General features: G+C 42.3%; 1 protein-coding gene across 5 annotated transcripts in view; it reads left to right on the top strand.

The window, feature by feature from the left end:
* The window catches only part of RNF8 (ring finger protein 8), a 31,914-nt gene that overhangs the window by 10,848 nt on the left and 6,516 nt on the right, over positions 1-14,550 (top strand). For 2 of the 5 annotated variants that reach the window (XM_059400564.1, XM_059400561.1), the window contains 5 exons: positions 4,214-4,954; positions 7,219-7,281; positions 9,706-9,795; positions 11,863-11,970; positions 14,129-14,333. In XM_059400564.1, the coding sequence (XP_059256547.1) occupies positions 4,214-4,954; positions 7,219-7,281; positions 9,706-9,795; positions 11,863-11,970; positions 14,129-14,333 (1,207 nt within the window). The remainder of the gene's footprint in view (positions 1-4,213; positions 4,955-7,218; positions 7,282-9,705; positions 9,796-11,862; positions 11,971-14,128; positions 14,334-14,550) is intronic. The other 3 variants (XM_059400565.1, XM_059400563.1, XM_059400562.1) reach the window with 3 other exon arrangements.

The following is a 14,550-nucleotide window of genomic DNA, read 5'->3' as shown; positions in this document are numbered from 1 at the left end:
AACTACATTCTCTCTTCATTAAGTGCTATCTCTTATATGCTGGAATGGCCAGAAAGTGAAAGCTTAAGTACAGATCCAAAAATTGCAACAAATGCAATTTTAGTTTAAATTGGCTTAAAAAAAATAAACCTTGGAGGACTGCTGACTCTGCACACACAGAATGTTGTAGTTGTGTACATTTCAGTTGAAAAGCTCTTCAGATAGCTCATCTTATATATTAATATCAAGCTCTTTCAGAAAATTGGTTGTTTCAGAGTCAGTCTGAAATGCCTGGGTGGGTTTGCTTGCCTTCAGTCCTCCAGACTTAGGCGTGCTGTTTGAACGTTTCTCATTCTTCTCCTCCTCTCATGTTGTTGTTTGTCTGCTCCCTGGTGATTCCTACCTTCATGCTTCTAAAGGCTCTGGCATTTAATGTCTCTGGTGAATTTGATTGTCTGTGAACAAACCTTCTTGCTTGGGACTGTTCAGCTTCTGGTCTTCCAGCAGCTAGAACAGTGGCTCTCAAACCCATTTCCAGTTTTTGGGCTTACCTAGGGTTCTTTTAAAAAAATTCTGCTTTATCACATTAAAATTAAGAACTTCCATTCATCAAAAGACACCATTCAGAGTGGGAAGGCAGACTCAGAGTGGAAGAAGAAATTTGCTACACACATAACCAGTGAAGCATTTATGTTTGAATAGTACAGAACTCCAAATCAATAAGAAAAAAAAGATAACCCAGTTTTAAAAATGGGCAAGAGTCAGGCACTTTACAAAAGATTATATCCAAATGCTCAATATCCTTGAGAAGTTGTTCAACCTCATTAGTGATCAGGGAAATGCAAATTAAAACCACAATGGAATACGATTATATACCCGCCAGAGTGGCTAAAATTAAATACCAACAGTCACAGGCATTAGCAAGGATAGAGGGCAGATAGTCTTTTGGTAGAAGTATAAATTGGTACAACAATTTTTGAAAATTATTTGTCATTATTTATTACAGTTGCACATATATATACACCTTCTGACAATATTTTCACTACCAAGGAAACAACCCAGGTATTCATCAAGAGTGGATACAGTTTTACAGTGAAACATTAGAATGTGAATGAACTCCTGTATCCAGTGGCATGGATTAATTTCACAAACAAGATTGAGTGAAAGAAGACAAACACTAAAGAATATGTATTATATGATGCCATTTATATAATTGTCCAGACTAGGCAAAATTAATGTGTGATGTTAAGCCAGACTAGTAGTCCCCCTATGGGGGGGGGGGAGGGGCTTAGTGACTAGAGGGAAGCAGGCCTTAAGGGGTGGAGGGGTGGTCTGGATGCTGAGAATGTGGAATTTTTTTTAAACCTTGTAGTTACACGGAGATGTTCACTTTGTGATTATTCATCTAATTGTACATTTATGATTTGTACACTTTTACGTTTGTATATTATGCTTTAGTATAGAATTTCTAATACTGGGACGCCTGAGTGGCTCAGTTGGTTAAATGTCTGCCTTCAGCTCAGGTCATGATCTCAGGGTCCTGGGATGGAGCTCTGTGTTGGGCTCCCTGCTCAGCAGCGATTCTGCTTCTCCCTTCCCTACCTGCTTATGTGCTCTCTCTCGCTATTTCTGTCTCTCTCTCTCAGATAAATAAATAAAATCTTAAAAAAAAAAAAGAAAAAAGAAAGGCTTGAACACAGTTTGATTTATTTAAATCAGTGCATTTAAGATCATATCCTGGGCAGTACTCAATTGTTCTTGTATAGTCATGGTATTTTCAACCTTTTCTATGTGGCCTTATGAACAGACCTGACTCAGGGCTGTGGTCCAAAGTATACCACTAGGTGTCACCAAGGAGTGGTGAACGGATAAACAGAGGGATTCAAGGGTACAATAGGATGGTAAAATATCGAGAGTTTATTTTCTGGGTATAAAGGGCTCTGAAAGGAGACAGGTTACTGCAGAGGATCTAGTAGACGGTTTGCAATATGTCTTGAAAGTCTGCCCCAATTTTTTAGGGGTTCCTTATTTGCTCCAGACTTAGGCTGCTTCTGTAACCTTCTTTTATTTAACCTTCTCTTTGTCTTTGAGATTTTTCTTAAATATCTGTACCTTGGCAGTAGGTAGCCTCCTGTGTCATATTCCTTTCCCTGAGGACTTTTTCATGTGTATAATCTGTAATCGACTGTTATGCTATAGAACTGTTCTCAAACAGGTTCTTTTGGCTTCCCTCCCCCTTCTTTTATCCCCCCCACCTCCCGCCTGTGTTGTTTCAGAAGTCAGCAGAACTGATCACTCTCATAATTTCTCAGGCTGAATATGAATAGAGAGGTTAGGAGAAGGTTAGCCAAGTAAGCCAGGTTAGGCCCAAGGCAGTGAGTTAATGTCAGTCTTTCCGCATGTATCTTGTTCATTTTTCTCTTCCTCTCTCCCCTCCAGCCACATAATATAAAAAATAAGGGCGTAATACCAATTCAGAGCTGAGATCCAGTCTCTAGTCTTAGTTCTCTGTGCCTTGTGGTCAAGCCTCCATCCCTCATATTTGGGTTGACCAGGTATCTTTTCTAGCTGTGAGGAGGTAGCTGTAGCTACAACTTGAACATAGTCTTAGTCCAAGTTCACATGTGACCTTCATCTCTGGCCTGTCTCCCAAAGACAAGTTCTTCAAATGGGTTAAAATGCCCACTTGTCTTTTCCTTTCCTCCCTCCCTCCCTTCCAAATTTATTTATTTAAGTAATCTCTACCCCCAATGTGGGGCTCAAACTCATAACCCTGAGATCGTGAGTCTCATGCTTTTCAGAACAAGCCAGCCAGGAGCGCCCCCCCGCCCCCCGCCACTTGTCTTTTTAAACTTTAAATCCTGCATTTGTTTCAAGTCTGTTTTAGAACCTGTCATCTCTATTTAGCATCTCTTCTGTAGCCCAGCTCTACATGGTAGTCCTTTGCATTTATAGGCTATGCTGTGTAATCCCACATTTACTTATGTGTGCCCTCGTGTTTTCTTTTCCATAGTCAGCTGCTAAAAGTTGTTTTCATATCTTCTACTTTTGCACTGGGTATATTTACCTTGCAAGATGGTGAGCACGGAATTGAAATGACTGTTGATAAGTCGATTGCGCCAGAACATAATAATAGTAGTGAACACTTACATAATGCTTACCATGTGCCAGGCACTTTTCTAAGTACATTACATATGTCATCTCATTAAATCTACACAAACTCCATGAGGGAGGTCTATTATTATCCTCCAACTTATAGATGTGGTAACTGGGGTGTGGAGAGGTTAAGAAAGTTACCCAGAGTCACACAGCTATTAAGTGATGAAGCCAGATTACAAGTCTAGGCAGTGTGACTCCAGGGTCCATGCTCTCAACTCCTACACTGTGCTTTAATTTAAATCATTAAAGTAAATATTTACCAAGCATTTGTTATACGTGAGTCACTGTGCTCAGTGTCTTACATGTATTATTTCATTTATTCCTCACAGAGCAGTATGAGTTAGGAATTAAACTATCCCTGTTTTGCAGACAAACCGGAACATGGAGGTTAAGTAAATCACTGAAGGCCAGGCAACTTATAAAGCCAAGGTACATTTGGGCTGTGAACTCAAGTCTGTCTGGGCCAGAGCACCAGCTCTTAGCCACTGTGCTGTGTTCCCCAGTGGACCCCTGGTGCTGTTAATTGGGTTAGATCCCACCTGTAGTTTGACCCCAGTACGAGGTACCGATACATTCTTTTTAGGTTTATATGTACTGGAAGGTGCTTTGCTCATTCACCAATGTGTTGTGGGGGCCACATTCAGAGACCGTGCTTGTGTGACTTTCCTGGCTAAACCTACTTTTTGAACCTCATTGTTAGATGCTGCTTCCTTTGCTAATAGCCATTTTTCCAGTCTTGGGCCATCGCCCCCACTTTAGGTCCATAGGAACTATTCAATTGCGGTTTCTTTTAATGCTGCTGCATTTATTTGAGTAATTCATTGGCCAGTAATAAGGTGATTCCTGCCTGTTGTACGAGCAGTTCTCTATGGAGACATGAATGTGAAATGTAGGTAAAAAGCCAAAGCTGTTTGAAGAATGCTGCTTCTAAGGGTGATGGTTTATGAACCTTTCCTATTTGTTCTCAAGGGTTTACCTTCTGAAAAGGCAGAAGGTTTTACAGCAGCAGGAGAGAAATTCCGTTAAGAGGAGGAAAATCATGAAGCTTACTTCGTCTTTCTTTCCCTTTCTCCAGAGTCTGAATGGTGTTTGGCTGAACAGAGAACGTTTAGAACCTTTAAAGGTCTATTCTATCCATAAGGGAGACCACATCCAGCTCGGAGTACCTCTGGAGAATAAGGAGAATGCAGAGTATGAATATGAAGTTACTGAAGAAGACCGGGAGAGGATGTATCCTTGTCTTGCCCCAAAGAATGACCAGATGACAGGAAAAAATAGGGGATTGAGAACTAAAAGGAAATTCAGTTTGGATGAATTAGAGGGTCCTGGAGCTGAAGGCCCCTCAAATTTGAAATCCAAAATAAGTAAAGTGTCTTGCGAACCTGGTCAACCAGTGAAGTCTCATGGGAAAGGTGAAGTGGCCAGTCAACCCGCTGAATATTTGGATCCTAAGTTGACTTCTGTTGAGCCAAGTGAGAAGACCACAGAGGCTCATGTTTACCCTGGTTCTGCAAAAGTCATAGAGCTTCATCATAAGAAGCAGAAAGCCTCAAACCCTTCAGTATCTCAGAGCAGCTTGGAGCTGTTCAAGGTGACCATGTCCAGGATTCTGAAGCTGAAAACACAAATGCAGGAAAAACAGGTAGCTGTCCTGAAGGTGAAAAAGCAAACCCAAAAGGGGAACTCAAAGAAAATTGTGAAAATGGAGCAGGAGCTACAGGACTTACAGTCCCAGCTGTGTGCAGAGCAGGCCCAGCAACAGGCCAGAGTGGAGCAGTTAGAGAAGACTTTCCAGGAAGAGGAACAGCATCTCCAGGTACCACACAGGAGGAAAGGACCTGCCCGTGCTCCTCAGGGATGGGCAGGCTCTTGGTGAGCCTCTGGCCATAGCTCTCTGTTTCTGAGTCAGGGACCACGTCCTGAGTGCCAGGGACAGGAGATGGAATGGGAACTAAGGACTCTGAGATGGGAAAAGGGGTTGGAGTGAAATGTTATGGCTTCAGTGTGATGGTCAAGAGCCAGAGCTTGGGTGCCGTGTTGGGGTAAGGTGGCTGGCAGAGCCATCCAGGACATAACTGATCTCAGGATATAAAGCTGAGACCCCTGATAACTGAGGCAAGTTCAGAGAGAGGTTGGATGAAGTTCAGGGTGCCACAGAACCACAGTGCACTTCAGGTCATTATGAATTATTTTTCTTTGCTTTTCAAAGCCAACCATATAGCCCCAAGACAGCGATGGGTCGGGCATACCCAGTTGTACCTGGCAACTTACTAGCTCTGATGGTTAGTTAACGCTGTAGCTAACCTAGGAAGCTAGAAAGGCAGAAAATGTTTTTGTTTCTATCCTGAGCAGGGGACAGGTATACTATGACTCAGTTGCTGAGCTGAGTGATAAGCCACCTTCCCCAGTGCCTTTAGGGGCAAGGTAGAATAATGACTGTCTTAGCTGTGTCAGAGTAAGACCAAATGTGTCCCCATCCCTGAGTCATTTGCTTAGATTGCAAGCTCTTGCACAAAGCTCCTAGGCTAGACTGATCCTGGTCCCTGCTCAAAATGTCAGTTCCTGTCTGGCAAGAAACACACATTTACTCCCACCTACTTGTTCAGGTAATACTGAATGTCAAGAATTCCCCATTGTTGACTTAGAAATATAAAGGACCAATCAGGATTGAAGTGGATAAGCTTTTCTGTTTTGTTTACTTTGCTCAGGACAAGGAACAACCAGTAGTGTTGGCTTATTTCTGAACAATTTATAAGTTTCCTCCTAATCTCTGCTGTCTCCTTGAACTGGTAGCATGAGCGAAGGCCATGGATTAAACAGGTCTTTCTGAGGGTATGCAGTACTTGCTTATGTGTACTTTTTTGCTTCCCTTACCAGCCTGGACTAGTTTTTGAAGTCAGTAAAGGGAGTTCGTCTTTACATATTTAGTGTATGACACCTTCACCGGAGCAGAACCCTCTTTAAAAGCTAATATGTTCGGGAACAAGAGTTATTATTAATTAATATTTGTGACTGCTTTGATCATTCTTCAGGTGTCGGTATAAAATTTTTTTCTGTATCAAAATAGTAAAGGGAGAAAGGACTGGCTTAGAGAATTTCTAGGGTATTTGAGGGTCATATATAAATAGCTCATGGTGAAATATATCTAGTCCTTTGTTTATGAGCTGCATTTCCCTCTCCCACCAACTCCTAAGGATTTATTCTACTCCTACTACTTGTTCAGAAACTCATTTAACTGTAGCTGCTTCACACAGATTTTTATATTTATTTATTTATTTATTTATTTTTGGAGCACTTACATTGCTTGGTGTACGATACTTGGACTTCAGGTGTTTATAAAGATGCTTAATAAATGGTTTTTGCCATTAATAAATCTTGTTGATGAGATAAGATATATTATACACATAAAATAATCAGGACAGTTTTAAGTCAATATATATTTAAATTAGAGAATAATTTCCAGTTAGCATATTAAATGGGTAGGTAATTCTTAAAGTAAAGAGGGAAGGGTGCAGAGGTCTTGTACAAGGTGCTGGACATAGGGAAACAATGATGTGGAAGGCATCCACATCAGAAGGGGCCAATGGAGAAAACAGAGCATAATTTGCAGCAAGGAGGCGAAACAGTTTATGGGGTAGAAGTGGTGGAGACTCACACCAAGAGACAGGGCAGCCAGAATAGAGGGAAGAAGCGTGGCAGAACTTGTTAGTGTCAACCTAGGGGTTCATATCTGAGTTTAGATATTTGGTGGCTTCGAAGCTCTCAGTTTATGTCTTTCTGGGATTCACGGTGTTAGCCTGCCAAGGAGACTCAGTATTACCCCGGGGGTTCTCTCCAGAGCAACCTGAGTGGTGGCTTGAAGGTGACAGCTCTGAGGTGTGCGGTCTATGGGTAGTTCGCACTGCTCAAAGCCCCTACTGCCAACTGCTGGAAGTAAAACGGGAGATTCTCCACCTGCTCCCTGCCCCCTATTGTTTCCAGATGTTCACAGAAGCCAGACTGCTCTGCTTATTGCTAGATTTTGTTTCTTTTATCCTCCTCCCTGTAGGGAAGCCTTCCATTTTGTTTTTGGCTTTGCAGGGTTTGGAGAAGGAGCAAGGAGAAGAGGACCTAAAGCAACAACTGGCCCAGGCTCTGCAGGAGGTAACTCGTCTCTTGCCACTGTACTGAGATTATAGTGGGCTGGGGCTTCCCATGGCCACTGGCTGCCTCCTCTGCTTAGCACACACCTCCAGAGCATCTCCAGTGTGCAGACAGAGCAGCTACTCACACCGTCAGGTCGGAGATTTGGCCTCATAGACATGCCAGACCTCAGCATGAAAACTTACATCTTAATCTGAGCAGATGTTGCTCTAGTGAAGATGGGACAGAGCCTCTAGCAATTAGGAGGCTCTGAGGGGGAAGTGGCTGCACTTCCAGAAAGGTGAGGGCAGCAGAGGGGAATTTCAAGCTATGACTTTGCCGCCAGGGCCTGCAAGGGCCTTTATTACCTCCCTGTTCCTGAGCTGAAGCCATCCAGAAACCATTCAAGAATGTTCCAATTAAGCGTTTTAGGTCAGGTTGAGAGAGGAGTTTAACAGTCAGGAAAACATAGCGATTTACTGAAAGGGCAAGGCTCACAGGAATAAAATTCCCCTCAAAGATTGCCAGTAATTTATTTCATGTAACTTGACTATCACCTAATAATTTTTTTAGAAGCTCTTTTGCATCTTTTAAACCTGCTTTACCTTCTGTCCTTTATGTTTTTATGATCAGTAGTTTGATGCAAGTTTTGTCGAAGATTAGTGGGATAGTTCAAATCTCCTTGAGAATAGTGAGCAACTGCATTAGAATTTGTTTAGGAGAATTTATCCTTATGTTCTTTTATTGCATATCTGACTCCCAACTTTCTTAGAGAGCTAACAGCCTTGTATTATTGTTAAGCTTTGAGGGAATGCCTGCATTGATTTCCCTAAGGGTGTGCAAATAGCCTTGAAAAGAATTGGGTGAAAATTCAGTCTTTTGGGAATTTTATTTTCTAAGGTTGTTTATTTTCTAAGGTGGGAAATTTAGTAATGCCTCATTTAGGCATTATTAAATTGTATTGTGATATTGTTTTGATATTGACTGAGTAAGGAAATGAGTAAGGTTCTGCCACTTGGAAATCCCCAAGGGATCTTTGACCACCTTGTACCCACAACTCCTCACCCTCTCCTGAGAGATAGGAAAACATTTAGCATGAGGTACTTGGCTTGTTTCTATTCATTAGACTAAAATGGGATACTTTGAGGTCATGGTTTATAACAGCATGCCTAGAGACATACCACTCTCTCAACTGAAGCAGTGGTTGTTTTGGTCCACCCTGTGAGTCCCTCTGTAGTAATTCTTTTTTATGTATTAGGCAGTTACAAAAACTTGCATTTACATAGAGCTTTAAAAATTTTCCCAAATGCTTTCATACCTGTTATTTTCTTTTTCTTCACACTGATATAGGAGGGGTACCTGTTGTCCCATTTTAGGCACATACATGTAATCAGTGGTCAAGATGACTACCCGGGCCTTCCGATATAACTGCTTTTTGTGGGAAGACCACACATTTTAAAGTTTGTTTCTTGAGTAATATCTTTTCAGAAATACTTAGCTTTTCCATCTTTTTTTTTCTTTAAAGAAACAGATTTTTTTTAAAAGATTTAATTTATTTATTTGACAGACAGAGATGAGTAGGCAAAGATACAGGCAGAGAGAGAGTGGGAAGCAGGCTCCCTGCTGAGCAGAGAGCCCAATGTGGGGCTCGATCCCTGGACCTTGGGATCATGACCTGAGCCAAAGGCAGAGGCTTTAACTCACTGAGCCACCCAGGCGTCCCTCCACGTTTTAAAAGAAAGGATTTGAGAGAGGAGAATTAAAGTGCAAGCTATATGTAAGCATGAGGGTGCTCAGAAATTTTCATAGAGGTAGAATCTCTTGACATTCAGTGTAGGCAGTTAGTCACAGTGATTGAGCTGTTAGCTCTTGAGTGTGCCAGCTTCCAGAAGACACGGACAGGGTTCAGCCAGCACTGCCTTACAAGCACGTAGTATGTGATTTGTAGAATAAATAGGTTAAAGGGCTTTTTTATTTTCAACGAAAATGATAATCTAGAAATTCCAGTTCTCTCTAATTCTTAAAAGCCCCTCCCAGTGCTGGATAGCCTCTGATTACTTTATCAGCTCTTGAACACTGGTTCTCAGAATCACTTGGGTGGCTTTTTTAAAAAAAATGCACATTCCTGGGCCCCCAGCCAAACCTACAGAATCAGACTCTCTGGAAGGCAGTTTAAATTCTTTAGTTGATTTGGATGGCCATTGAGGTTGGGTTACTCCCAGAGGGATTAATGGATTTGAAGACCTCCCTCCCTACCTGCCCCCTTCCCTGAAGAAGACCAGCAGGTAAGTGGGCTGTCCTGAAGGAACAAAGGCGTTCTTAAAATTGCTAAAAAATTGATACCTTGAACCAAAGCTACTGATGGAGAGAGCAGGCTCATGTGTGGCTAAAAGGAAAGTTGCAGTGTAAGCTCATCTTGATCGTGTATCTGCTGTGTTTCTGCAGCATCGGGCTCTAATGGAAGAACTAAATCGCAGCAAGAAGGACTTTGAAGCAATCATTCAAGCCAAGAACAAAGAATTGGAACAGACCAAGGTACTAGAAAGAAGATGAAGGTTTAGAATTTGGTTAGTACGTGCAACTCAGCATTTTCAACAGTGCAAGGTTGCTCTGGTGAATGAAGAGAGAGATTATGGTGGTTCCTTGCCTCAGGGGAAATAATCCGTAAAATTATTCAGGCCTGTGGAAGGGTCTGCCTGATGTTTTTTTCCTTCCCTCATTTAGAAGCGAAACACTGGGAATGAGACTCATTCTGCAGTCTCGTCCTTTGGCTGTGGTGGTAGATGCTCCTTCAGAATGTTTCGTTGACACAGGCTAAGGGGTGATACAGTCAAGAAACAGTTCGTCCTGATGCCTGTAGGTCATTATTTCCCACATCACATCAGTGGGATTCTTAAATTAGGGGGTTTTGTTTGTTTGTTTGTTTTTATAAGATTTTATTTGTTTATTTGACAGAGATCACAAGTAGGCAGAGAAGCAGGCAGAGAGAAAAGGGGAAGCAGGCTCCCTGCCAAGCAGAGCGCCTGATGTGGAGCTCAATCTCAGGACCCTGGGATCATGACCCGAGCCAAAGGCAGAGGCTTTAACCCACTGAGCCAACCAGGCGCCCCTAAATTAGGGGTTCTAAACTCAGGTGCTCACCAGGGAAGACTGAAAGTAGAAGTGAGTGAAGTGACCTATGTGCAGGCTCCGCAGTAGGGAGTTGTGAGGACAGAGGCACACCAGCAAGGGGCACTCTCCACCCTTCTTGCCCACTTCTGTCCCCAAGAGGCAGCTCTTCTCTGCTGCAGCCAGTTGTTGCCATCCAGAAACGCAGGCCCACTGTTGTCAGAGCTTCTGACTTCACAAAAGATGGAAATCCAAATGTTTATGTGAATTGTTTCAATTTTAAATATTAGCAACAAATTCAAGGCTTTTTTGTTGTATTTTTTAATACCATGAGGGCCAAACTAAACAAATCTGCCCCCTAGATCCAGTCCACAGGCCAGCAGTTTGGAGCCTTTGACCTGAACTTAATGTCTGAGGTTTACTGCATCTCTCAGCCCACCACCCTTCCCCACAGACAGACCTGGAGCAGAGTACGGAAAAGAGGAGACTAAACTTTCATTTGGTTTGAGATCCTTATCCTCTGTTTAAATCACATGGTACCTTCTTTCATAATTTCCAAAAACCACATCTTTTAAACCTAGCAATTTTTAAGTTTTCAGGGAACTTGACTCTAGTTAAAATGAGTCTAGATCCTTCTCTGCCCTAGGCAGTGTAACAGTCTTTGCTTTGATTAGAAGTGACAGTAAAAGATGAAAGACTAATCAGTTACTCAGATATACCCTAAATGGCCTTACCTTTCTCTTCAGGGGCTCTTGACACTTCCAGCTTAGGGGATAAGGAGCTGACTTAAATAAATGTTTGCTTTAAGAGAACATACCTAGGATCCTTCCCAAAAAGTGTGTCCACAGCGGGGTCTGACCTCTTGGTGAAAACAGAAGGAAATTGGACTGCAGACCTTTGTAGGAGGAGGGGTGACAAGCATCATAAAGCTTGGATCCCGAAGATCCAGGAAGAGGCCCTCTTTCAGCCTCTTGCGTCCATGGAGTATAAGTATTATCCTCATTTTGTAGAAGAGGCAGCTGCAAGGAACACAGGGGACCTTATAAACTAATTTAGGCTTCCTGCCTCTATGGACTGTTTTTCATGTCTGTTTTTGTGTCCAATGAATTCTTGGATGCTTGGGATGATTTTATATCACCCCTAAACTGCTGTTAGTTATAGGATACTTAATGCCTCATTCTAATCTTGGGTGGTCAGTGGGGTGAGTATGCTATCTTCTGTTAGTTCTGGGAAAGGAGACAGAACCTACAATGCAAATACACAAAAAGTGGAGAGAGGAAAGAAAGGCAGACAGTGCCCTTTATTAGAGAGCAGTAGTGAGAAACCGTAACTCCCAGGGAAAGGGTTTCATTCTCCTATTGCTGCACCAGGTTGAATATTTTACTTGGATTCCCAAATCCTATTCCAGATAGTTAACACTCCTCCCTGTCCTGTTGTGCATTCTTGTTGGTTCCCCCAAGTGACAGGTGGGGTTGGGGTTGTGTGTCTTTGCAGGAAGAGAAGGAGAAGGTGCAGGCACAGAAGGAAGAAGTGCTTAGCCACGTGAATGACGTGCTAGAGAATGAGCTCCAGTGTATTATTTGCTCCGAATACTTCATTGAGGTAATGACAAGCAGTGGCTCGTGTCTTCTTGTTCCTCTCAACCCTGAACAGAGCGTCAGCTGCACAGGTTCTGCTACAGGGAAACATTCTGAAGAGATTTTTATTCTAGGAATCTATTGTAGTTATTTGACCTGAAAGTGACCTCGAGAGGTGGCCATATCTCGTTTGTTTTTTGTGGTCTTCTTTACCTTTACTGATCTTTTTATTTCGTCCGTTGTTGAGTGTTTATTTGGTACAATCGCTATTTTTAGCTGCAATAAAGCCTTTATTTCTTTGTTGTTGGAAGAAAATGGGGCCACATGGCATTAGATTTTTGCTCAACAAAGCTTCTCTTTACTCTGAATGGGTGCAGAGCTGAGAGTGGGTGGGTAGTGCAGCCTTCAACAGGGTGGTAAATGTCACTGACGTGTGGTCACTTTGGGAATTCAGCAGCCAAGTGGAACATATTTCAGGGATACTCTGAGGCTCCCTATGAAAACAAAAACATCTAGGTTTCCATTTGTTATTATGTCGTATTTTTGCATTGACTTTATTTGTCACAAATTCTATCATTTGTGACCAGTTCATCTTACACCACTCATCTTAAAGTCAAGTTGTTAAAGGACAGTGCTTTCCAGACTTCTTTAGAAAGGAGAGTGTAGGCACACGCTCCTTCCTTCTCTCTGGTAGTCTATAGGGAGGGTGAGCGTATTAGCCTCCTGGGAAGGGCGGGTCTGTTTCTTTTGCTTGGATCCAGTTTGACTTGGGGTCATCGTTTCCACCATAGTTTCTAGTCATTTGATTGCCTACTTTGGAGAGACTCAGTGTGGCTTTGACAGGGCTCTTCTAGAGGAAGGCAAGGGAAGGGGCGTTGGGCTGGGTGATGAGTTACCCCACCCGGGACATCTGCACAGACGTAGAAGAGACAAACAACCTGACCCAGCCCTTGTTTACCATAGACTGCCTGACCTTTTCACAGTCACCTCGTAAAGTCAGTGTTGAAAAGAGGTTTTATGTTAATCAGACAGGTTTTGAAGCCTGTTTGCGAGGATTTATCTCATATAGTTAAAAAAATATCTCCTAGTTGGCTTTCTGTGCTAGATTTGGCATTTGAAAAATGCGTGATTTCTGGTTATTTTCTATCCTAAAAGCAGGAATGAAGACTTTAGAGCCTCAGAAAAACTTGTATTTTAAGAGATGTATATAAACAAGTGTAATGAAGAGGACGGTTTATATTTTCAGAAGTGAAAAGGGCCCTGGCAGAAATCTGACCATTGGAGTGACTTGGAGGAGTTCCTCAGCTTTAGACTCCCTTCTGCTTTTCCTCCTCTCACAGACTTATTTACTTAAGGGTTCATTTTCAGTCACTGTCCGTGAACCCATTACATTTTTTCCATTTTTTTAGTTTCTTTTTCCCCCCAGCCTTTTTAATTGTCTTTATACGTATGTTTTCTTTTTGTTTCTCTCTCTCTCTCTTTTTTTTTAAGATTTTATTTATTTATTTGACAGACAGAGACTACAAGTAGGTAGAGAGGCAGGCAGAGAGAGAGAGGAGGAGGTAGGCTCCCCACCGAGCAGAGAGCCCAATACAGGGCTCCATGTGGGGCTCTATCCCAGGACCCTGGGATCATAACCTGAGCTGAAGGCAGAGGCTTTAACCCACTGAGCCACCTAGGCACCCTGTCTTTTTTGTTTCTTTTGAGTATAGATGATGCTCCTACTGTTCTATATACTGAGTATTCAGAATGTGCTCCCCATTGTCTATTAAAATTGAAGCTCTGATTCACCATCAGCAGGTTATACATCTGTTTTCCATGAGAGAATTAGTGATGTATGTAGACCAAACATTCACACGCGTTCTAGTCCTACTTGTGTCCAGTGACGTTTGTTTTCAAGGTAGCTAAGCCGCGTTAGCAGTGTCATCTGAGTTGGTGGAACAAGACAGACCAATCAGCCTATATCTATGAACTTACCTTTGAGAAAGAAGCTGAACAATCTGACTTAAAATTTCCCATCCTCAAGAACAAGTCTAATACCATCTGTAAGCCCTCTAGATGGAATTAGGGTTAAATTTCCATTTGGCCTTGGAAATGAACGCCTGTGCTAGATTTGTGATCACAACAGCCCTGGAAAAGTAAGCATGATGGTTCTGATGTGTGTGTTTGCATTCCCTTTATAGGCTGTCACCTTGAACTGTGCCCACAGTTTCTGCTCTTACTGTATCAATGAGTGGATGAAGCGGAAGGTAGAATGCCCCATTTGTCGGAAGGACATCAAGTCCAAAACCCACTCCCTGGTTCTGGATAATTGCATTAATAAGATGGTAGATAATCTGAGCTCAGAAGTGAAAGAACGACGAATTGTCCTCATTAGGGAACGAAAAGGTAAGTGGGTATGAATAAGAAGGTGAGTTCCCTCAACAGAAGACTGACAAACTTAAGCAGGTTTTTTTGGTTTGGGAAGAGAGATAAATGATTCTTAAGCTAAAGAAGAGGAGGGAGAAATGGGAAAAAAGAGAGTTAAAGGTAATGAACATTGTAGAAAGAGTTGAGGGAGAATGGACTTGCCTATTTGAGTAGTAAGAAAGGGGGAGACTTAATT

This window comes from Mustela nigripes, chromosome 5 (assembly GCF_022355385.1).
Source record: "Mustela nigripes isolate SB6536 chromosome 5, MUSNIG.SB6536, whole genome shotgun sequence".
Classification (NCBI taxonomy): Eukaryota; Metazoa; Chordata; class Mammalia; order Carnivora; family Mustelidae; genus Mustela; species Mustela nigripes.
Note: the sequence above shows the minus strand (reverse complement) of the source record. Positions and strands in the feature narration are given on the sequence as shown.